Source organism: Aquila chrysaetos, chromosome 9 (genome assembly GCF_900496995.4).
Source record: "Aquila chrysaetos chrysaetos chromosome 9, bAquChr1.4, whole genome shotgun sequence".
In the NCBI taxonomy this organism is placed as follows: domain Eukaryota; kingdom Metazoa; phylum Chordata; class Aves; order Accipitriformes; family Accipitridae; genus Aquila; species Aquila chrysaetos.
The window spans coordinates 11,194,203-11,219,020 of record NC_044012.1 but is presented as its reverse complement, the minus strand read 5'-3'; the positions used below and the strand labels follow the sequence as shown (position 1 = coordinate 11,219,020).

At 40.4% G+C, this 24,818-nt stretch overlaps 1 protein-coding gene and 1 long non-coding RNA gene across 2 annotated transcripts in view; one reads left to right on the top strand and one right to left on the bottom strand.

Annotated features, from left to right (window-relative positions):
- Positions 1-20,198, bottom strand: part of LOC115345659 (transcription initiation factor TFIID subunit 4-like) — a 151,797-nt gene extending 131,599 nt beyond the window's left edge. The window contains exons 1-3 of the mRNA XM_030024824.2: positions 18,988-20,198; positions 15,003-15,175; positions 514-651 (exon numbers count right to left, since the gene is read on the bottom strand). Of these exons, the coding sequence (XP_029880684.1) occupies positions 514-651; positions 15,003-15,175; positions 18,988-20,152 (1,476 nt within the window). The 5' untranslated portion in view covers positions 20,153-20,198. The remainder of the gene's footprint in view (positions 1-513; positions 652-15,002; positions 15,176-18,987) is intronic.
- A 79-nt stretch (positions 20,199-20,277) lies between these two features.
- On the top strand, positions 20,278-22,891 carry LOC115345821. The gene is made up of 2 exons (XR_005933165.1): positions 20,278-21,048; positions 21,434-22,891. It is a non-coding gene; the product is annotated as an uncharacterized LOC115345821 (long non-coding RNA).
- Positions 22,892-24,818: the final 1,927 nt, after the last annotated feature.

Sequence of the window (24,818 nt, the reverse complement as noted above, 5' to 3'; positions counted from 1 at the left end):
CGTGCTGAGCAGAAGCTACCAGGACCTCCCAATCCAGCCTGACTGCAGAGCTTTGCTCCGTCTTGGGCACAGACGCAGAACAAGCCGACCCAGGCACCTGCACTGCGGTGCCACGGATGATGTGTGCGTCCTGGGGCACTGGTGACCGCACAGCAGAGACCACAGCTCTCAACAGGGGACAAATGTAGTGCAGCATGTCCACCACTGAAACAGTATTTGTGAATCCAGCTGATGTAAGCTTTTTCTTTAAAAAAAAAAAAAAAAAAAAGAGCTTAAAACTGAATCTATACTGCCCCCAAATTTTTTATCATCAAGGAAAGAGCAGAAAATAAGATCCAGGCTATCACTCAGCACCTGCGTAACATAGTCTGACTATACATTCATTATTAATTTCTGGGATTACGTTTGCGATAAAAGCAAACATGAACATTAAAATTCACTTTCGAAAAAACATGTAAATACAAACATCCTTTTCTTCACCCATCTTTTCCTTTTTATATTCTTACTACTTACTGTGGTATGTGAAAGAATAGAGCCTCCTGGCAGAGTTGCAGTGGACGTAGCACTGACAGGTGTAGCAGTTGATTGAACAACTTTGGCTTGCACTGGAAGTCCTAGGCGAACAGTAGATGTGGCTACAGAAGTTGGTTGCTAATAAAGGAAAAACAAGCATTTTATTGTTTTTCCTCCTTTGTAACTTGATCTCCAAGACTTTTTAATAATAATGATTACATGAATAATCATTACTAATGCTGAAAAAAACCACCCAAAACAGTAACATGTTCTTAAATATATATTCACAAATAATGCAAAAATGAACTTTCTTATGTTCAATGATATACTTGCAATATTTCTCCTATGAGCTACTTCTCATACAGCTATATGGAAAAGATTAGAAAAAATAGGATGTGACCCGCAAAAATTGATGTAACATTAATGTATTAGTTCAGCTGTAATATTTACATGTCAGTATTCGTGAATATTTGAGTTCATAATTGCTAGTAACACATATTGATCCTTTTGATATTTACTGGCCTGTTCTAACGCTTTTTCTTGAAGGAAATTTATATGGAGAGAAAAGTCAGAGAGCAGAAAAATATTTTCAAAATAATTTCAGATTAAATTATATAGAAACTAACTTGTATAGAAATGAAGTCTAAGCATTTGGAGAATCTCTGTCATAGAACGCACACTCTGTAACCAGACAGCAACCAGAATGTTCAGTGCAGATAAAGGAAAATTACTTACTTAACAGCCTTTCACTCAGTAGCATACTCTACAACTCAGTAAATTTGTCTCATGCAGCGAACATATTAATTGTTTTTGTAACTTTATTTGGGAGATTGCAATCTCTTACCATCATATAAAAGGACAAGATTTAGGAATAAAAAAAAAAAACAGCTCCAGGAAAGCTGTTATTTAATTCTACAAGAACGTAAATACCATTATGGAAGAAATACATCACACAATATGGCAATTATGACAAAAAGAGAACAGCTCATTACTAAAAATGGAGGCCCCACTGGTCTCTTATAACTTGCATTTATTAAGATTTGCATTCAAACACATACTTAGACAAGACAAATTTTCTAAGTGGCTTGAGTAATAAATCATGGACAATATTATTTCTCACAAGATAAAACTAATTTTCCTTGATTTACATTTTAAGTTATATGTCTCTATAATGAATATTTTATAAACAATGGCTTATTTTAGATTCTCATATTGTCTATTAAACCTACATAAAATAATTCTTCAAAGAACATACAGTATACTTAGGAGATCTCCAAAAGGAACAGAGGCCCAGGCAGGCATTCAAAGCCCCAAGCATTCCCTACCAGTCAGTCCAGCAACATCATCTACTGGATATCAATCTTCTGTACTTGGGGAAAAAAATAAAATAAAATAAAATAAAAAAATAAATAAAATCTATCTGACATCTGAACAAATTGGGTTTTTTGTTTGGATAGCTTTCAAGATTTTAAAAATCTTGACTAGGGATGTCTTCCATACTGAGACAGCCTAGAGGCAATAAACAGCATCATTATAAACAGGTAGAATTGTCTGGTTTTTTGGAAGAAGGATCTGTGCTGGTTTTGGCTGGGGTAGAGTTCATTTTCTTCACAGTAGCTGGTATGGGGCTATGATTTAGATTTGTGCTGAACACAGTGTTGGTAATTCAGGGATGTTTTCGTTACTGCTGAGCAGTGCTCACCCAGAGCCAAGGCCTTTTCTGCTTCTCAGCCCACCCCACCAGCGAGGAGGCTGGGGGGCACAAGGAGTTGGAGGGGACACAGCCGGGACAGCTGACCCCCACTGACCCGAGGGGTATCCCAGACCGTATGACGTCACGCTCAGCACATAAAGCTGGGGGAAGAAGGAGGAAGGGGGGACGTTGGGAGTGATGGCGTTTGTCTTCCCAAGTCACCGTTAGGCGTGATGGAGCCCTGCTGTCCTGGAGATGGCTGAACACTGCCTGCCCGTGGGAAGTGGGGGATGAATTCCTTGTTTTGCTCTGCTTGCGTGCGCAGCTTTTGCTTTACCTATTAAACTGTCTTTATCTCAACCCACGAGTTAACTCACTTTTACCCTTCTGATTCTTTCCCCCATTCCACTTGGGCAGGGGAGCGAGCAAGCGGCTGTGTGCTGCTTAGTTGCTCGCTGGACTTAAACCACAACAGGATCATATAAGCTTTTTCTGTTTTTTTAAATACCATACCTCTTTTCTCCATTATAAAGAAGACCACTTGCTTCAATTTCCTTAAAATATTGGTTGAATGAAACTATATTTACCTGATGAATGTTTGCATTTAAAAACATAAATACTGTGTATCTTGTTCATTTGCTTAAACTCAGTGTTTCCAACCTAAAAATACAGCATGCCTGTGATATCTGCCCCCTTCTTGTCAGTAAGTGCTTCCAGAGGTGAGGATTTATAGAGCAAGCAGATAACCAGGCAAACTTCTGGCAGCTACTCAGTTCCAAGAAAGATCTGCAGCCAGAAATCTGCAAATACATAGCTCAGGCTGCTAGCTAGAGCATTTTTCTCAGCTAATAAAAGCCCACAATTCATCACAGGAAAGTACTTGAAAACAAAACTGCATATAATTAAAATATAAAATTTCAGTATCGTAACAGTGCATTATCCAACTAAGTATGTGTATTCAACTGTGCAGACCACAGGAGCAAACTGTGCCAACATGAAGACTAAATTCACCCTCAGTTTTAAAAATCAATAGTGACAAAAGCCTCTGATACAAAATGGCAGTAAAATCTATTAATGTGTTGGATATGAAGAAAAAGCCTTACTACCAAAGAACTGCAAACAAAGCAACACAACAGTTTACTAACGTGGTTCCAAAACTCATAAATGTTAAAAAGGTAAGTATGAAATGAGTGGATGAGAAACATAACAAGGAACTAGCCCAGAGAAATTCTTAAGTATCATGGAAATGATCTTCAAATGACAGCTACAAGTTGCCAGAAGACACTATAAGGACTCCCAACACAAATACTTCAAGAACTGGTAAAAACTATTTAGAAAATAGCTGTGCCTTCTATGAAATGAAAGCTGTAAACATATCTCATGAGAAATCCATCAAAATGAAAACAAAAATTATCAACATTATATTAAAGAAAAAAATCATAACCCAATGTGTCAAGCTCCTACTGGAACAAGCTAAAAGAATTTATGGTGTTCTTTAAAGAACTACTAGTTTGGTATAATGCTATTAAATTCCAAAATTACCACAAGAGGCTTAGAAAGGAATATATTTTCAAATGTAACTGTATTATCTTTGATTAGACACATCACATATTTTTACATTTCCTAAATACATGAAAGTAATGTTTAAGAGGCTTTTTCCCTGTACTCAGGCATTAACAGGCAGGAAACTAGAACATGAATGAACACAGTATATAATCCACTACCAATCTCCATGGGGACACTTGAGAATGCTTAAAATAGCCTTTTGTATACACACTTGAGCCAGCTCTGTCCACACAGAGAGATCAGAAATTCTAAGTGGAGAACAGCACAGTGCTACTGTGGAAATAAGGATTTCAAAATGGATCTGGCTTACATCTGGCCAGCTTGAAGAGGGGATGTCCCAAGGTTCGTTCTGCCTGCACAAGTCATGCGGATAACGCAAGTGACTCCGGTTTCAGGGTGCAACAAGTCACTTCCACAAAGACAGTCAGTGCACATTAGAATTGTTCACAGAAGAAATCAGCATGGAATTACTCTGTATCCTGGAAATTCACTCCCTAAATAACTACATCTTCAGTTTCCTATGTAGACCTTCTCCCCAGAGCTCTGGACACGTGAATAATACAGAGGCAAAGCTCAAGACGTAAACAGGAGCAAATCTGTTTGTACCTGCTGTGCACAAACAAGCTGCTTTTATAATCGAAGGAATATACAAGGCTGCATTTGAAAAAGCAGGCCACTTGAACACGGAGAAAATATGCCAAAATATCCAGGGATTATCTGTCACTGCAAAGGCAGGACTACACCAGTTTTAGGGACTGCATTGTGTACTCACAGCTTTATAAAACCAAGACAATTTAAACTGCCACAAGTTGGTACACTGATGTATGTAAATCCTTGGAAAGAGGTCTGTGGTATACTTGTATTTTGTACTATAGTACCACCTACTGATGAATGCTCAGGGCACCAGCAACACAGTCTGCAATACAAAGCAAGAGAGCTTACTTTTGACAAGTATGCTGCATATATTTTTCATGATCAGCCCTGTCAATAAACTTGGCCACTATCAACCACAAAAGGAAGAAAGAAAATACGCCAATAGCATTTTAACAAACGTTAACACAAAAGCAGACGCAAGTTTATCATGATACACATCATGACACCTCTTTATGCATCTTCCACAACATGGCTTCACTACATATTACACAAAACTTAATTTTAACAGAATATGACCTTTAAGTTCAGATTTAAATTTGCAAAATCTGAAATAAAAGTCAATTTTATTTTTAACCATTAATCCAGAAGACTTCTTACAAACAAAATAGGCCATGCTAAGACGCCCTGATGCCTCAAACAATAGAAGACAGTGTTTAACAAAGAAAAAAACTAAAGTGGGATCACAGACAATGGCAGAAGCATAGGCTAAACGTCAAATCTGGTAACTCATTTGTATCGGGTTTGCGAGGCAAGGTTTTGGTAGCAGGGGAGTTACAGAGGTGGCTTCTGTGAGGAGCTGCTAGAAGCTTCCCCTATGTCCGATAGAGCCAATGCCAGCCAGGTCCAAGACGGACCCACCACTGGCCAAGGCCGAGCCCATCAGTGATGGTGGTAGCACCTCTGGGATAACGTATTTAAGAAGGGGGTAAAAAAAACCTGCGCAACTGCAGCCGGAGAGAGGAGTGAGAAGATGTGAGAGAAACAACCCTGCAGACCCCCAGGTCAGCGAAGAAGGAGGGGGAGGAGGTGCTCCAGGCGCCGGAGCAGAGATTCCCCTGCAGCCCGTGAGGAAGACCATGGTGAGGCAGGCTGTCCCCCTGCAGCCCGGGGAGGACCCCACACCGGAGCAGGGGGATGCCCAAAGGAGGCTGTGAACCTGTGGGAAGCCCATGCTGGAGCAGGCTCCTGGCAGGACCTGTGGCTCCGTGGAGAGAGGAGCCCACGCTGGAGCAGGTTTTCTGGCAGGACTTGTGACCCCATGGGGGACACACGCTGGAGCAGTCTGTGCCTGAAGGACTGCAGCCCAGGGAAGGGACCCATGCTGGAGGAAGGGAAGAGTGTGAGGAGTCCTCCCCCTGAGGAGGAAGGAGCAGCAGAGGCAACGTGTGATGAACTGACCCCAACCCCCATTCCCTGTCCCCCTGCGCTGCTGGCAGGAAGGAGGTAAAGAAAATCAGGAGTAAAGTTAAGCCCAGGATAGAAGGGAGGGGTAGGGGAAAGGTGTTTTTAAGATTTGGTTTTATTTCTCATTGTCCTACTCTGATTTGATGGGTAATAAATTAAATTAATTTTCCCCAATTCGAGTCTATTTTGCCCACGACGGTAATTGGTGAGCGATCTCTCCCTGTCCTTATCTCGACCCGTGAGCCTTTTGTTATATTTTCTCTTCCCTGTCCAGCTGTGGGGGGAGTGATAGAGCGGCTTTGGTGGGTGCCTGGCATCCAGCCAGGGTCAACCTGCCACATCATTTTAGAGTAACTAATTCATACAAACTTTCTTATAGGCATGGCTGGTAGCCCTACCTACTACTAATGTATCATAACACTCCCGATTACCAAACTCTGTTTTCCGATACTTAAAATTCTGTCAAACCTCTGAAGAGTTCATGAAGAAACTTCACATGCCTATTGACTGCCTCTCAATTCTTTTGGTTATGGTTCATCTAGAACATGCACTTAAACGTCAGATGCAGAGCAATTTGTATGTCACGGATTTGATTTTTTCAGTCTGGTGAAAATACAGCCAAATTGAGCCCAAGTACTAACCCTTTAAAAACTTGACATTTGCACACAATTGCAGAAAATTACTTAAGGCAGAATCTCTAACAAGTCAGCCAACAGAGGCAGAACCTTCATTGCCACCACAGCATCACTGGAGTCAGGCATCGGAACCCAAAGCAGGGAGACGCTGCTGTGTTCCTCACATTCGTGACGTCCCTTTTGGGTTCACAAACTAGAAGAACAACAGAGGAGGAAGACACAGGACTGGGAGCAATTAGACAAGACATGTAGAGGAGCCTGGGGCCATCAAAGAAAATCTTCAGAAACCAGGGGTTCTAAGTCCAAAACCCCTACCTCTGGAGTCTCAGCATCCTGTTGGTGTAAGCAAATACCTATATAATCCATCATCAAAGTATTTTCTCATTCTCTGGTGAAGTGGCTAGTCCATCTATACTCACTAGGATTCATCCAAAGAATCTGGTGGATAACAAGCAGCTGAATTTTGGCACTACAATTAGATTCTAACCCTGCCTCAACTGCTCTGAGCTTGTGATGCATGCGAATATAGATAATCTATTGTAATCAATACTCCTACGCCATGTATTTATGAGTGCCCAACCTGAAATGTGGGGTTTATGACCAGGAGAGGTCATGGCCACAACTGAAGACAATGAAGTCAAACTGAACACAAAAAATTAACCAGTATTTTTAATTTTATATTTAAAATAGAGACAATTACGCTCTGTTTTCTACTTATAAAAAGAGGCTAATAATCCCCTTAACTGCATTGTTGAGAAAGTTGTTCTAGGGATAAGCTTCACAAAAAAACCTGCTTGGTTATTAAGTCCCACTTCAGAGGGGGGCTTAGATAGTGTGCAGCAAATAAGCCTGAAGCAACCCACTGAACAATGGAGAAAAAATATTACATAATTCTTCATTAAGACTGTCCAGCCTACACACTGTAGAAATTAAAAATAACAGTAGTATGTGGTCATGCAGCATAATGCATATGCACACGGGAGCCACTACTAGATTGCTCAGGAACCTTCTTTATAGCATTTCCTAATCTTTGCATGTTTAATTTTACAGCCTTACTAATGTTTAAGTGTTTTCTAAAAAGTTTTAAAAGATATGTTAACGCTATGAAAATGTAAACAGTAGAATTTTTAAGTAGTGAGAACTTATTATCTGCTTATACAGAAAAGATTCACTCACCATGAAGGAAAGGAAGGAAAAGGGTTTTGTGGTTAAAGCACAGTCAAGACCACACATCTTCTACTTTCTCTGACCTTCCAACCTACCTGCCCTGCTAACACAAATGTCTTCTCCAGAATATTGCACAAGCAGCCCCAAAACTGTCTATACAAAAGAAATAGCATAGAATAGCTTATTTGATAATAATGATAATGCACCTCAGGCAACAACAAAGATTTATCAATTTGCTTAAAATTTCTGCAAAAAGTAAAACATTTGTCAGAAAAGCAGTAAGGGTGTGAAAAACAGTAAAAAAAAAAGAAAGGAAGAAAGAGATCAATAAACAAGAAAAAAGATTACCAAAACTAAAAAACAACATAAAAATACAAACACTGCTGAAAATACAGACACAGCATATTATCAGAACTATCTCAGATTTGAAAGGTTCTGCTTTAGCAAGAACAGCAGCTTGTGAAACGTCAGCCAAGTTTAGAACTGCTCTCAACATCACACGTGATGGCAAAGACTAAGCTGCTGTTGCGTGCATTGAGCACATTTCATAGCAAAAATGTAGCCACTTCCAGAGCAGATGATTCAGCACTTTTCGCAAGTTCAAAAGACGCTGTTTTTTCATTTTAAAGAAGGATGGTAAAGTGAAACTTAACAGAAAGTGAATATCAAAACATAGAAAACAAATCAGTAAAGTTTATATCATGAAGCCGAAATTCTGAAGAGTATAAGTTAGAAAAATGCCTAAAGCCAGAAAAAACAAAGCTAGAATTGTCATTTTCTTTAAAATACATAGATATATATTGATCAGACTATTTATGCAATGAAAACAAAATTCATGTGATTGGTAACCATATTTGTAGCAGAAGAATTGTTAAGTAGCCCACTTATGTGCCTAAATATTTGGACTAAACCATCAAACTTTACAGGTAACTTTACACTACGTTTTCTGATCACTAAAAATATACAAAGCAACTTAATACTGGAAAACACATCTTGAATCAAACTTGAAACAAAAACATTAGTAAACTCTAAGACCAAACCCATCTTCAGCAGCTGTCTCATGAAAATTCCAATATATACCTGATTTGAAAGTTCCAATAACAGATACTCTGTAATAAAATATTACGGGCGAGGCTAACATTGGTCTTCCCTGTATGATACTCACTTTATATCCCTGGTGTACAGAAGCACTTTAATTTTGTAACTAACATAAAATAATTTTAATTAAAAATAATTTAAAATAAGTAATTTATTTTTTGCTTTTTGGTTATGAATGTAAACCCAACTGGGTATTAAGACACTGAAAACCAGCAAACAAAATCTGCATCAAAAGCATGAAAAGCCATAAACAGTACAAATGAAAAACGTTGATAAAAAAAGCAGCACAGCAAAGAAAAACTAGATGGCAGCACCTACCTATTTTTCATAATTTCACAAGTATAAGCTTCAAAACAAGATACAGAGGCAAAAATTTAATGCAATCCAAATAATCAGTTTTTAAAAGACTTCCGAATCTACTTATTATCTCTGAAGAATATAGTAATGCAAGCAAATCCATGCTTATGGATTCTTGTATTACAAGCAGGTCAAATAACAAAATTTTGTAAGATCAACCGAAGTTCCATCTAATTATAGCTTGTTTCCTAAAAATCCTGTACCTTAACTAAGATCCTATAGCAGATAAATTTTTGGCAACATTAATAATTTTTTAATATTCAGCTAAAATTAATGTCAATCAAAAACTAAAAAGGAAACTAAAATCATGAGGAAAGAGAAAATTGTTCAACCAAAATTATGCACAGTTAACTCAAACCAATGTTTGCTTTAAACATCCAAATCTTTTTTTATTTCATTAAATATGTTTTTTCAAACAAGCACGTTATCACTGAAAAACCACTCACAGTACAACAAAATTGTATTTCTTAATGCATCAAAAGATTATTATAAAATAATAGTCATGGAAGACCAAGTACTTCGATGTAAAACATGAGATACCAATTTAAAAAAGGCAAGCCTCTCACAGCTGCACCAATAAGATGAATTTACATTCACAATATGAAAAATGTTTTGGGTTTATATACCTGAATATTTTGCAATGATTTTTGCCTTTAAAAAAAACAAAGCATAGTTAGCTGTAGTTAATATCCCCCCATCACAGTCCTACACAATCTTATAATTGGACCTATACTAAAACTATTACATGGTACAATTGTACCTATTCATGCTTTTCTTGAATATTTTACTTAAAGAAACCAGAAAGACTGTAAATGTAAAAGATCATTAAAATATCAAGTACATCTTCCTATTACAGGTACTTCTCTCAATTACTGCTTTCTCTGTACTATTCTGTTATTTTCAGATTCTGATTCTTTTGACTGAATCCATTTCAGTACTTCTAACTCTGTGCTTCAGACACAGTCCATCATTTTGGGACACATGCCCATGCTCCAGAGCCTTTGAGCTTGGCATTAAACTCATCAGAACTGAGACCCTTCCTACAAGGTACTTGCTTATCCCAATTAGCCAGTTTTCCAGAACTCCACTAGGAATTGAAACAAGCAGATTGTATTCCCATTTTACAGAGCAGCAATTGAGAGAAGCATAACTAAATGTCTAATCAAAGATTACCCCACCTAAGAGTCAAGAAGAACCCGTCTTCCTTTCAAAATGGATTTGCCTATCTTCTTCCAAGAACCTAATGCGAAATTGTTCCCAAAGCTGTACTACATTTGCTTACATCCTCTACTCCTAAAAGCTACAAAAAATGAGATAAAGGTATTACAAACAATAGAAGTCAAACAACTTAAATAGCAAAGCCAAGCACTTGAAATGTAAGAAATGTCAGATAGTCTGCTGTGCAACATCAATTGTGTGCCTTGATTGCCTAGCTGAAGCTTTTATCTTTGTGCATTTATCATGCAAAGACTGTAATTCACTGCCGTGTACAGAAGAGATTAATGTAGGATGAATGGGAAGTTATGTATCTTAATCTTTCTGAACTTTTGTGTTTCACACTGCAATCAAAATATACCTTTTTTTAAACTTGGGAAGGGAAGAGGGATGGCTGTATCAACTCCCTACAAAGGTAAATACTACTGTATACAAACATTTGACTTCTGAACCTTCAGCAATGCAACATGTAAGGATAAAGCCACTGTCTTTAAGGAAAGCATTATCCTAAGCCCATATACTAAATCCTAAGGGAAAACAGACTACGGTTTTTCTATTTCAGCAGCTTCCATTGTTCCTAGAGAAAGGTGTCTCCTTCCTCACATACTGTCCTGGATATAAGCCCGGCTGCGGAAGCTAGAGGAATTTTCATGGGAAACCTGATTTTTTTCCTCCCAAACAGCTGGAAGAAGATGTAGGAAATGATGGCCCTGGGATATAGGGAAAAAAAAATCTCACTGTATTATGGGGCTGCAGAAGTAGTTTAGAATCTGGACAGCTCTGTATGTATCTATCAAGTCATTCTCATTTAAGAACATTTAAAACATTGCCTTGTTTTCTCCTCCTCCTTTTTTGAGAGTGAAGGAGGAATTACCTTAGTTGTCAAGCTGAGAGATTCAAAGAGCTTTCAAATTTAGATGAACACTTTGGTAATTTTTCAGACAATCTTACTTGTAATTTTTAAAAAAATTAATTCATAATTCATCTTATATTCTCCAGTTATTACTCTCAACACTTCTTAATGAGTTGCCAAAACTAACTGTCAGCTTTTGCAATTTCTTTGGCATGTTATTTAATAACCTGTGTTTTACATCTAACTACATAGCTCATAACACACTTTCTTAACACAATAATTATTTACAGTGTATATACAAATTAACACTGAAAACAATCACTTTGCTGAGTAACTTGTGACACTTGACACTGCCTAGAAATTAGGACAATCTGAAGAAAAGCAACCATAATACCCATGAAGCATGAAAGCTATGCCTTTTTCTGACATGTTCCTCATAGTAAGATACTATTTCCTAGAACACTTACGGCAGACTGCAAATTTCCACCCGCATAGACTTTCTACGTAGGTAAAAGCAGAGTAAAACACAAACTCCCTGACCTAAGTACATCACTAAACTCTACACATTTAAAGCACCCTGCATTTTAATCCAAATAAAGCTATCTTAAAATAACTGAATACAAACACAATAGTAAATTTGAGCTCTGCATAATAAAATAACAATCATTCCACTAACATATTGGAGAGAGAAGTATTTGATGTTCTAGAGGTTAAAACTGCATAGCCTGCAATGTTCATCAATCTTGCAAACTATTTTGCAGGACTCAAGCAATTAATGTTTATGTTGTCTGTCCTGAGCTAATGGCACACGCAATTTTTCTGAGTTTCAGTCACAGTGGAGATTAGGACTCTTGAATATTACACTTTATAGGCATAGAAACATAAGACACTCTTTTCCATACATGTTAAATTTCTACTGAAAATTTTAATTCACACAATTTAGCTTTCTGACACATCAGAATTTGATTCTGCAAGAAAAAAGCTTAATTATAAACTCACTGAAAAAAATTTTTTCAAGACACACAATTTCCTGCATTTTAGAATTTGATCCCTTTTCTTGATTAATCATAATGACTACTCAAACAAATAACTAACAATTCTAAAACCTTAGCATAATATTTGTCATTGGAAATTTCCTCCAGAAAGCCAATGAATACTGTCTGGTTATAAACCATCTACCTAATCAAATAAAAGTCTAGTGTCTAGCTCTGGTATTATAAACCTTTAGAATTTAAACCTTTACAACCTGGTTTTAAAAGGCTGTCAACCACCACTTTTAAAGTACACTCTAAGGTCAAAAATATATAAAACATAAGCACTGTCAAAATGAAAGAAGAGTCTGCAGATCACATGCGGAGTCATAGAAGTTCAATGTAAATTTCCCAAGGACAGTATTATTTCTCATCCTTGTTAATTATAACAAATAAAGAAATGAGGCAGTATAGTTTGGGCAGCTACCGAAACAATCTGTCAACGGAGATGAATCCTGACAAGGTAAAATACCATGATTCTAATCCCGCTATGCTAAAATAATCAAACTTTTGCATCCTGTAAGACATTCATCATTCATAAGGCCTTGCTGGTTTCCTCTATTCTCAACCAGCTTATTAGCACTAACAAGTGTAAAGAAATACCTATAATGCAGTGGGGTATTTATCTGGGCAGAACCCTGCACAAAAACAATTACATCTTTCTAATACCTGAACTCCTTCAGATTTTATATATCTCTACAAACACATGAACATGCAGTATCCTCACAGTTTTACATTTATATAAATCCAGCAAGTCAGATTATACACTTTCTGCAATCTTAACTGCTTCATATAACTAAAGAACAGCTGCCTATGGCCAACATGATCAACTCCCAACATTTGCTGTGCACACATCTGAAGGTTGACTTTGGAATCCAAACTCCAGTCTTCTAATAAAGACTGAACACACACAGCCAAGCAGTCGGGTCTACGTTTTTGTATGCTTCCTAAGAGTCTATGTATAATAAAGATGTATTCCTCAAATGTTTTCAAACTACAATTTGTTAATATTTAATTTCCTGTAAATGTTCCCACTCTGAATTTTAATTCTGCATGCTGGCCACAGCAATTAAAGTTACATGAAAACTAGCAGTATGAAACAAACAGCTAAAACTAACTCATTTTAACAGACTGAGATCATATTCTTGGTACAGTCCCGTCCCACCCCACAATTTCTGTTTCGCATTTATGCTATGCACTTGTCTCAGGACCCATTGCTAGAATGTGTGCTATACAGTCCTTTGTAGTCACTGCTAAAGAACTGGTTGTACTTAAAAAGAAAGCCCCAAACAACCAAAAACAAACATACAAACTCAAAAGAAGAACTTGTCTGGATTTTTGTTGTCATCAAACTAGTCAAAAAATCTCAAAATTAACACAGGCTTATCTCTGTGTTTATTCTTCCTGACATACATTTATCTTTGAAGGCTTCTACAAGTCTTCTTATCCTTCCAGATATCACAAATTTAAACATTAAATAGCTGCCCTCTGTGAATACTTCCAGATATCACAAATTTAAACATTAAATAGCTGCCCTCTGTGAATACTTCTTTTACAAATTCCATCCAATACTGCACTTACCTGTTTTCTAAGAGCATAAAGTTCTTCAAGTGCTTCCAGGCTTTTATTTATGTCTTTCCTGAGATACAATCCATTGAGCTACAATATTCCTAGTGACACTCATTTCTAAAACTTACTTTCTAGTTGGCTAGTCTGTGTTTTAGATCGCCTCATGTTATTAATTTATTTTCAATTCTCCAATTTTATGCTGGCTTCCTTCACTTCTGAAAAGTGTATCATGGTTTTCAGTTTTGAATTAATAATGGTTTAGACTATAAATATGGTGTAATGCACAAAGCATATAATGGGACAGTAATCAAGTGTTAAACATCAGGAAATACATGTTTAAGTTATTTCAGGCAACCTATACAACAATCAATTAAAAAAATTACAAAGGCACCCTATTCATCAATTTCTACCTCAGAATTACTTATTGCTTCTGCAAACACAGACCTTAAGCAAAACTACCTTAAACTCTGCCTATTGTTATTATGGCACAGCTGCCCTGTACTAACATCCAAAGATGTTTGCCTCTACATTTTAGTAAGATAGTTCAGCTCTAGCCCCAAATGGCCCAAAGCTAAAGAGCCTCCCTACAAAGCTTTAAACCAGTGCAGCCTACCAAGTAATTTAAAACACAATACATCTTCACCCTTGAAAATAAACCAGTTCTGAGTTGAAATAAACACCCTCCACTGAAGAGCATGGGGTAGGAAAGCATGCTATCCTATCAATCCACGTAAAAAAGGAAATGTAGTCACGACACAGACAAATCTAAGTGTAGACAGATCACACCCAGAGGTAAATCAAAGGAATCAAACCTTTCTTTTGAATAAAGTGTATTAGAAAAGCTAATTATTGCAAATCCTTGTATTGAATGTGCTTGGCTTTTTCTTTTCTAATTTCTTGTGAAATCCAGCTATCCCATGCATCCATTCAGCATGCTGGGATACCACAATGCTTCCGATTCAGAAGAACAAGAGGCACTTACTGAACCACTCCAAACTAAGTTCTGGCTAAGACTGAGCCTTCTAGCCCCCAACGATCTCACAGTCTGAACTAGGTCTTGAGAGATTTTTTCTGAAATACAAAAAAAAATTCCTAGGCCTCAGAAAATAAACTGCATTTGAATAAGTACTTCCTGTTTTCACGGAAAAAAAAAGGGGAGGAAAGCATATTTGCAAAAACATATGAGCTAATAATGTGTAAGACAGAGGCAAACGTAATGCACAACAGTGAAATCAAGCCAGACATACCTGAGCTGTTGATAGGCGAAAAACAGGGCCAGTTGTGGGCACTGAAAGTCTAGGCGAAATGCTGGCAGGACCCTGTCCCTGTGTTTGTACTTGAGCCTGCATTTGAGCCTGTGCTAGAGCCTGCTGAGGCACCATTACAAGCTGTCCAGCATCCGTGCGCACCAATACCATACCTAATGAGAACAAAGTAACAATAACTAGAGAATAAACAATAATATGAAGAATAATATCTAAAGAATATCTAACTACGGAATACAGAATAAAATTAATGTATAGTTCTGTACATTTTTCTTTATACTATATTTTTTTTTATTCTGGTGTAACATGAGATTTTATTTCAAAGAAGAAAAGGAGCCCCTACTAGCAGACAAAAACTAACACCCAGTTCAGTTTGGAATTCCAATAACTGCAGTTTATGGATAACAGTGATGAAAAAAATGATCACTTGAGTGTATAGGCACACAGCGACTTTCAGCAGCCTAGCCAGGGTCAGCAGAATAAAATTAGAAAGAAACATTCATTAAAAGTAAACTATAACAACAATCCAGTAGCTGAGAACAGAATTCAGTATGAACATACCAGGGACAATGACATGAGAGCTTTACTAAAACAACAGCTTTAGGGGATGTGTACATGCAAACATTAGGCCAGACATGTTTCCGAGTATACAGTATTTGGGATTTAGTTAATCATCAAGCATTAACACATGAATTTATTTGGTACCCACCATCACCGTATTGGGAGGCACTACCTGTGGTTTAGACATCAAAACCAAAGTATTGTCAAATGCAGAGAACCAACACAACCGCTCCTCAGCACAAAATGATAGAAGTGCAGATATTTTAGGAAAACACCAAAGGTATTGTTTTAAAATTAACAGAGTACTTGGCAAGTGTTTTCTAACACTTCCTGGAAGTAAATGATAATATTTTCAGACTGTTTTCTAGTAACACATTTCACAAATAGAGGCCTTCTACACAACAGAGCCAGTGCCATCAAGTTTTGCCGTAAGTTTTCCACAATCAGCAGGTCAGAAAAGGGGAGACAAGGGCTAAGTTGGTCCCTGCATCACCTGGAGCTTCACACTTATTCAAGATCACTGCAAAGCATGTAATGTGCTTCTTCTAGCTCACTCAGAACTAAGAAGCAGTTGCCCAGCCAGATTATTTAAAAAGAAATTCCAAGTTAGTTCCAGAATACATTTTAATCATTTAACCTAGACAGGATATAATGGGTCTGTAAACAGAAAAACATCTTGCCTGCAACTACTGAAGAACCAAAAAATAAGAATCTAGGAAGTCACTTTTATTCTGCTGATAACAGTCTCAGCAGACATTTTTTCTACAACTTACCTCTACGTGCAACTTGCTTCATATGTATTTTTTAAATTGTAAAGGGAAAATGAAGAAGGTAAAAGCATACATCCACTTCTAATTATTAACTTCCCAGAAAAAAAAACACACCTCAGTAAAGGGACGTGGTTTGCAACATACCATGAGGATGAAGAAATCTGAACACTATTATAGCAAGTAACAAATTTTAGAAGTAACCTATACCAGGAAAGTCTGTCTTTCAGTCTCTGACACAGAAACACAAATCCCAATCCTGGCATGAACATGTGAGTGAACATCAGCACCAATAAAAGCCCTCACTCACGTAGTCTTAGGTGCTTCCAGCCAACCTTCACTGCTAAAAGCACAAACAGAAGGCAAATTTCTGCCACTACAAACTAAAGATTTGTGGAAATCAAGCTTTAAGGTAAAAGGCATAGAGAGTGACAGCAAGGACCACATCCAAAAGCCATGATCATAACCCTCTTTCAAAGCCCAGAGAGTAATTTTTAAAAGAGAAGTTGAAAGAAAACCCCTAAAAACTCTTTTAAAAGATATCTTTTAAGGTCCATTAGCCATTTAAGCACCAAACCTCACAGCTTGTATTTGTAGCAAATTCGGTAAGCAGATGATTTATTTGGTATATGCCATTCTTAAACTATCTGGACACACAAATATTAGTACATTGCCAACAGGCCAAACAGGTGTCACTTCTCTGATTATGTTGTGAACCTTATATAAAAATCCTCATAGGATAATGGCTACCATGCATTAAAAAATACACGTTCTATTTGCGTTACACGGACTCACAGGTGTGTTATTAATTTATCTTCCAATTTTCTAAAACTAAATCTGAATTCAGAAGAATTTAATAGAAAGGACAAATTAATTGCAACACACGCCACACAACTTCATTAAAAGTTGCAGACATAATTCCTACTATAAATGCATAAATGTTCATGTATTAATGTTATGTTTTAATTTGGTTTGAAGGACTTGAAATTTCTTTTACTGAGCAGTATGTACATATTAGAATCTGGTTAAATTACGAGATTAATTTTTCCTTACTGTCAGCCACATAAAGATGAAATACACAACTTATGAATGTTACATGCTAAAATAATCTACTCTCAAAAACTGATTCTAAATTTCTGCTTTAAACAGAAGTTTACAATACAGGAGTTTCAAAATTAATTATAAACGATCCACCAATTTGAAGAGTATAAAGTCAAAAATAACATTGTATTTTCTGAATAACTTCATTTCAAAACATACTCTCTTCATGTTTATGCAAATTTAATGGATTTCAAACTACCTTGTAATAAAATCAAATTATAGCTTTCCACAGCATTATTTCCATAACATTTTCTACATCTTGGACCAGCTTGCTTTCAAGGGCTCTGTTTTGCCTCTTCTCTTTGAAAATTAAGTAGCAGAACAAAGTATTGACACAAGAAACTTCAGAAACAGTATGCAAAGTTATGATACACATTATCACGTGTGTACAGTGATTATCAAACAGATTAACAACGGGAAATCAAAGGCTAAAGGCACTAATATAGTCTGAATAGCAACCTCTTACCTGTTTCAAATTAGTTAGGGCTTCCTGAAACCACTGAGGTTTTTATGTTTGGAGCATTAGAATCTGGAGCAGGACTTTCATGAACTATAGCCAAATACCCAGCTACTGAAAGTTCACTTAGAAGCAAGCTTCTACACCATCGGATTTTTGCTCCACTTAGCCAATATAAAATATTGTAAGAAACACGGTGGAAGAAGTTATGTCAGACTACATCAATAGCTCCGCATATTATCATGCTATTAATAGCAAAAAATAAAAATCAGTTCAAACGTTAAATCATCTCCTAAATCAAGAAGGCACAAAGTCACCAACTTTTTGCAACATGGAAATCCAAGGAGGGGACCACAGAACCCTTCAAAATTTCAGATAAAACAATACACAGTTAGAGTAGGAATCACTAGGATGAAGGGATGCTGTTCTGGTTAGTTAGCAACCTTGCTGAACTTACATTTTTAGTAAGTGAAAGTTAAGAAACTAAGAGGACGTAACGGTTACTTCAGAGTTAAAAGTAAAATCCGGTGATGTGAAGACTGCCCAGATGCAGTGGAGACTGACACCATCACACTCACCGAAATCGCAAATTTTAGATTAAATTACACAAATTAGCCTGTATCTTGCCACCCGATTCACGGCAGAAGACGCTCTTTGGAGAAGGAAAACTTTTCGAAACTATCAAGAGTACAGCAGAAAAGAGAGTCCTTCGAAACGCACATAAAATCACCCTTAGCTACCACCCCAGCTTTTCACCTCGCGCGCAACTGCTCACTACACCATTACAAAACAACTTACCGTGACTGCCGCTGTCTCCCCAAGACAAACCCAGTAACTCGTCAACCAACAGTCATAATTACTTTGCATTAGCAACCGCCCGTCCCGTACCAATTACATCCTCATTAACGGCAGCCCGTTTGTCCGACGTCTCCCTCAGACAGGTGGCTCTTCTTTTGTCTCCAGCACGTCGAGCAGCGGCAACGCGACAACTTTGAGGACACACACACGCACAAAAAATCCCTCGGCCAAGAAGAAAGGGTTAGAAAGAGCGGCGAGCCCGCGACGGCTGCGTTCCACTTACCGGGCGGGATAGTGAAGCCGGGGGGCAGCTGGATGGTGGTCTGCTGAGGCGGCCTCACGATCAGCTGGGGGGCCACGATCCTGGGGGCAGCGCCCAGCGCCGGCCTGGGCGACAGGGCCTGGGGGGCGGCGGGGGCGACGGGGAGGGCAGCGCCCGCCTTGGCGACGCCCGCGGCGCTGACCGCCGGCTTGGGCGCGGCGGCGGGGGCCGCGGCGGCGGGGGCCGGCGGGGCGCAGTTGGCGACCGAGCCCTGTCCCGGCGGGACGGCCGCGGGGCTGGCGGAGTTACTGAGTGCGTTTACTGCGGGGAGCGGGCCGTGCGCGGGCTTGGTCTGTGCTGTGGCGGCGTCGGCTCTGCCGTGGCTGCTGACTGGTGGGACTGCCGCCGGCCGGCCCCCGGCGCCCTCCCCGTTGGGCGCCGCCTCGCCGGGGAGCGGCGCGGTGGCGGCGGCGGCGCCCTCCGCCGCTCCCGCCGGCCCGCCGCCCCCCGCCGGGGTCCCGCTCCCCCCCGCGGCGGCCGCCGTCTGGGCGCGCTGCGGCGGCGCGCTGTCGGCGGCGGGCGGGCTGCCGCCGGGGCTGGGGCTCCCCGCGTCCCGGGCAGCGGCGCCGGCAGCCACATGGTTGTTGACAGGCTGGGCAGGGGCGCCGGCGGGCGGGGGGGCAGCGGGCTGCGGCGGGGCAGGGGCGGCGGGCGCGGCGGGGCTACCGCCGCCGCCGCCGCCGAGGAGAGCCGCTCCATGTGATTGCTGCACACTACTACTGTTTACACTCACTCCCCTCCCTGCCGCCGCCGCTGCCGCCGCCGCCGCTGCCGCCGCCGGGGGGGACGGGAGCGGCCCCTGGGCAGGGGCTCGGCTCTCCGCGGCTCCGGGGCACCCCGCCGCCTCCTCTGCCCCGGGAGCGGGAGGAGGCGCGGGATGCCCTTGCTGCTGCCGGACGGGGCTGCTGCCCCCCGCTAGGCTCCCCTGGTGCTGCTGCTGCTGCTGCTGCGGCTGCTGCTGCTGCTGGGACGGGGCGGAGGTCCTGGGCTGGGGCGCCTCGGCGGAGCCCCGGCCGCCGGCCAGCTGCGATTCCAAGGAGCCCACCAGGTCGCTGACCGCCTTCTCGTCCACCTCCTCGGAGAAGAGCAGCATCTCTTCCAGGGGGTCCGAGGCGCCCGCCGCCATCTTGCGCTGAGCTGGGAGCCGGCCGCGCAGCGCGCAAGCGCGCCGGCCTCTGCCGCGCGCGAGGCATTCTGGGAGGGGCCGGCTTCCTCCTCCCCCGCCGCGGGGGCGGGGGCAGAGCGCGCCGCCGGCGAGTGCCGCGGCGTCCTCGCTGCCCCGGGGCTGGGCCCGGCCGCGCCGCGGACCCGGGCCGGCAGGGTCCGGGAACGGACCCCGGCCGTTGGTGAGGGCGAGGGCGGGGGCCGGGGGCGTGAGGGAGAGGGCGGTGGGCTGCTCGCCGGCCGCCTCGGGAAGCCGAGGGGCGACGGCGTGTCCAGGCAAGAGCCTGCCATTAATCGTGTCTGTAGGGACTTCTGGCAGGGAGGTTTGAGGCGTGGAGAAGGCCTGCAGCCCTGCTGCGGAGGGTTGGGAGCTTGCAGGCTGGGAACTGAAGTGTCCGACAGTCGCGTTAACCTTTCGGTAGCGAAGCTGCCGCGGCCGCGCTCTTCGCCTTCCCTTGGTAGCGCCCTGCGAGGGTAGCTGCAGCCAGCCAGCGCGCTGTTCTCGGCGCTTAGGGCGAACCGAAAGCGAGCGTGGCAGTCGGCTGTAGCGGCTCAGCTGCCTTACGCGCCGAGTCCTTCAAAGGAGGGAACTTCGAGTGCTGTCGAAGCTGTCTGACATCTCAAGGTGCACGCAGAGTACCTGCACTCAGCAGGGCACTGCTCTGTTTGCTTCAGAGTTTTAGACGTTTATGTCCAAACTTACTGCTTTACCTAGGCAAGAATGGTTGCAGGAATACAATTTCCTAACGTGGACACTGTTAACAGAAGGCTTGTAAACCAAAAATAAGATTCTTGGCATCATCACAGCAGCTGCTCTGATGTACCGTGCTCTCTCAGCATCCCCACAGGAAATCTGAGGTGGTTACTAACACTTATGCCATTGCGTTCCTGTACACCCTTTTCCCATCCATGTGTGCCTCATGCATTCAGAAATACCACTTAAAGGCAGTGGCCCTAAATCATCGTTTCTTTGACTAATGACAGGGCAGTTTCTTTGATGGGACCTTCAAAATAAGTAATTTTCCCCCTACGAATAACCGTTGCCCACAGTTCACTGCATCTGTTCTTGCACGCAAGTGCTAACCACCATGGATTTGTGACACTGCCAGGAGAAAGCAGCTTGGCTTCCATTATCTGTCTCTCCTGGCCTGCAATAGCATGGACGCCTGCAAACTTGGATGTATTTAAGTTCCTGCTCTGCGGCCTGAAATGGTGACTCATTCTTCATTTTGTGCTTTTTCAGGATTTTCCACAAAACTGAAAAAGGTGCATCAGTGAATAACCCACCTTCAACTGCATGATGCACCGATGGAAACGAGTGAAAGGCTCACAGTGCGCGCATGCACGCAACCCTTCTCCATTCCCAGACTCAATCTGTTAAGTCATACATTATACGACTTGCTTGAGTCACAAGACTGAACTGCTAATAACTGGTTTGTTACCATCCATTTCCTCTCAATGTAGGTTACATTTTTATTTAGGGTAGTTTTTCCTGATTGTCTGTTTATACCTTTAGGAGCAGGTTTATGATGAATCGAAATAAACTACTTTTAAAATGCATTAAAAATAGGTTGCACCAGTTTAAATAGGACACTGGAAGTTTGAATGTCTCCTGAAATTAAACCAGTGTGTATTTCTTAAATAAAGTGGCCCATAGAAGTACCAAAGGCCCAAAGGCGTGGTCAGGATATGTAGATGGGAGACTGTGCAGTAAGTGAACGTGAAAGCACAGCAGTGCTTATGAAAAACAGTATTAAGTGTAAGCAGGAGATCTATACATCAAAAATTTGCTTAGCAAATCGACTATTGCTTTTATGGAATGCTACAGCTGAATTAAATTTGGACTTTTAACAAATGTTTCTACCTGGAAATTTAATTAAAACATAGTCGCCTATTACTCAACTTGCTATTGCACAAAAATAAAGAATATTCATTTGGGTTGGAAAAATATCAGAATGTATCCGATATTACTTTGTTAAGAGTACATTTTATTAATTTTATTAGAGAAGATTCCATGCTTCCTTCACTTATTTGCCCTGATCGTGGACTTCATTTGCGTACCACTATCTCCACAGTTTTTATAAGAGAACAGAAAGTTAGACATATGATTCTGCAACTAGTCCTGACTATGAAAAAAGTTTTAGTATACATTTTTCTAACACTATGCCATTAAACTGTGTGTCTCCATAAAAGCCACCCGGGAGGAAAACTTTATTGCTTTGTAACTTTAGAAGATAAAAAGTAATCTTCCCAGCAGAAGGAAGAAATGGCAAGTCATGATTTATAAGACAGGTTTCAAAACTTTAAAAATTACCTACTTTTAATTACAGTTTTAAAGTACATTTGTGGGTGGGTAATCTGTAAAACATGAATTCATATTTCTTCCCACTCACCTCTTCTTAATTGAGCCATTTTATATATATAAACATACAGAATAAGGAAGTATAATAGAATATTTTATTTAACAAAACATGATGTGTACTGATTCACATTGGACTCCTTTCAAGTAAAGAAGTGATGACATACATAAGAATGTATACAAACTTGTTGATGAAACTGGCTTTGGGCTTGCGCTTTTACGTAGGGAATGAGACTTTTAGTAAAGTACAGAATCTCTGTGAACTTTTGTATTCATTCTTTTATTACAAAAATCTTTTTCAAATATTTACATGCTTTTCATCATAAAAAACATATTTCTGAACATGTTTGTTGCTCTTTCATTTTTAGGACTTAAATATGTATAGAAGGAAAAAAAAAAATCGAAGAGACCACTCACTGTGATCATCTCATCTGATATCTTAAAATGCAATCTTTCCTGGATTATATTTTGTTTGAAATAGAGAACGTCTATTAGGAAAGTTAACTTCCAAACATGGTTTTAAAATTACCTGTGAAAGAAAATCCACCACAAATTCGTTAAGCTGCTGTGCACTTATCGACACTGTTAAACCCTGTGCCCTGTTTCCAGACAAAGTTTTTCATTAATAACTCACTACATAATAGAAGTACCACTGCCATGTTAAGCTGCAGGGAGTAATAACAGTTGACATAGAGAACTATCTTTTTGTCATCTAGAGAAGTGAAAGCACTTAGAAAGGAGCACTATTTTTCTAGTATGTGACGTCAGTTTCTTTAAAACACGCACTTTCAGTGCATTCAAATACACAATTTTAACTATCGTAAGTTTAAAATTAACATTAAAATGGTACCTACCAGGCTTAGATAAGATTTTCCGATAACTTCTTAAAATGAATTTACAGAACTCTTTACATATATAATTGAAATTCACTTTACGCTATAAAAATATTCTTTCAACTGCTGATTTTAAGTGTGAATTAGAAATGATAAATTCCACAAATTGGAGAGCACAAAGACGGCTAGACTAACCAACAGCTGTTCTAGAAATATATCTAAATTTAGTTTTGTGTATTTCAGTTGCAATGGGATTTTTTTTTTTATATATGGCTTATAGAAATTTAGGTGCTTTTGTTTTGAAGTTAATTGTAATTGTAAATACTTGTCTGTGCTCACCTAGACAGGACTTGATGGAGAGACTTGGGAAAATTTGACATCAAGAAGGTTCCAATTTAACACGTAAAAAGTTTTTCAAGGGGATACTTTTCTATTCCTAGCTTTTTTCATTTACTCATTCTGGCCAACATCTCTCTTTCAGAAACTTTGCAAGTGTTAACACCTAAAAGCAAACTCTGGCAGTTTTTCGCTTGAATTGTCTCCTGACATGCTTATCTACTTTGTCCCAAGCTCAAAAAAAATGTCCATTTCTATTTCACATTCCACCACACAACCTTGAAACCCTAATTCTATAAATGGGAGTCTTCAACTACAATTCTGAGAGGGGCAGATGAGGGAGAACTTAGAAGTTGGCCAGAAGCAAAACCACATGGGTCTTCGGGGCAAGTGGTTGTAATTCAAGGTATTCCTCTTCCCCTTCTCTGCCCTCTTATGTCAGTATCCCAGGCCTCCCTGATACACCCTTTCCTCCTTCCTCTCATGGTGTCCTTTCTCTTCATCAGCCAGGTTCCTGATCTTCCCTGCAGCCTCCTCCAAAGCTTTTTAACCTTTTCCAAGCCCCATCCATATCTGAAGCTGATGCATCTCCTTCTGGAAGGAGGCAGGAGCAGGAAAACCATGTAATATAGACTGTAGCTAATCCTCTAGATTGTTCTTAGGCTCTCCACCTCCTCCCACAGATGTCATTTTGCCACAATTGAGAAGCGGCCACAGACCAACGTCTAGTGGTCAGGAAGACTCCCTCTCTCCTGTTACTTTTCTAAACAGTAGCTTGCTTTGAGCTGAGTTACAAATGCTGATTTTCAACAGTGGTCTCCCAAGGACTTGATATGGTCATGTATGTCCATTCATTAACCGAAGAACTTTGTTCCAAATCTTTCAGGTAGTCCAGGACATGCTAGAAGCACATCACAGTAAAGCTCCCTGGGCACTGAAGTCCTCCATGACTTTACAGTCAGTTGAACTTGGGCATAAAGTTTCCAGAAGTCTAGTATGGCTCCCATTTAGAAACATGCAGGCCCTTGCAGAAAAATCTGGCTTGCTATTGTGTTTCAAAGCCCTATTCTGAACAAAATACTTGCTGAATCTTTGCAACA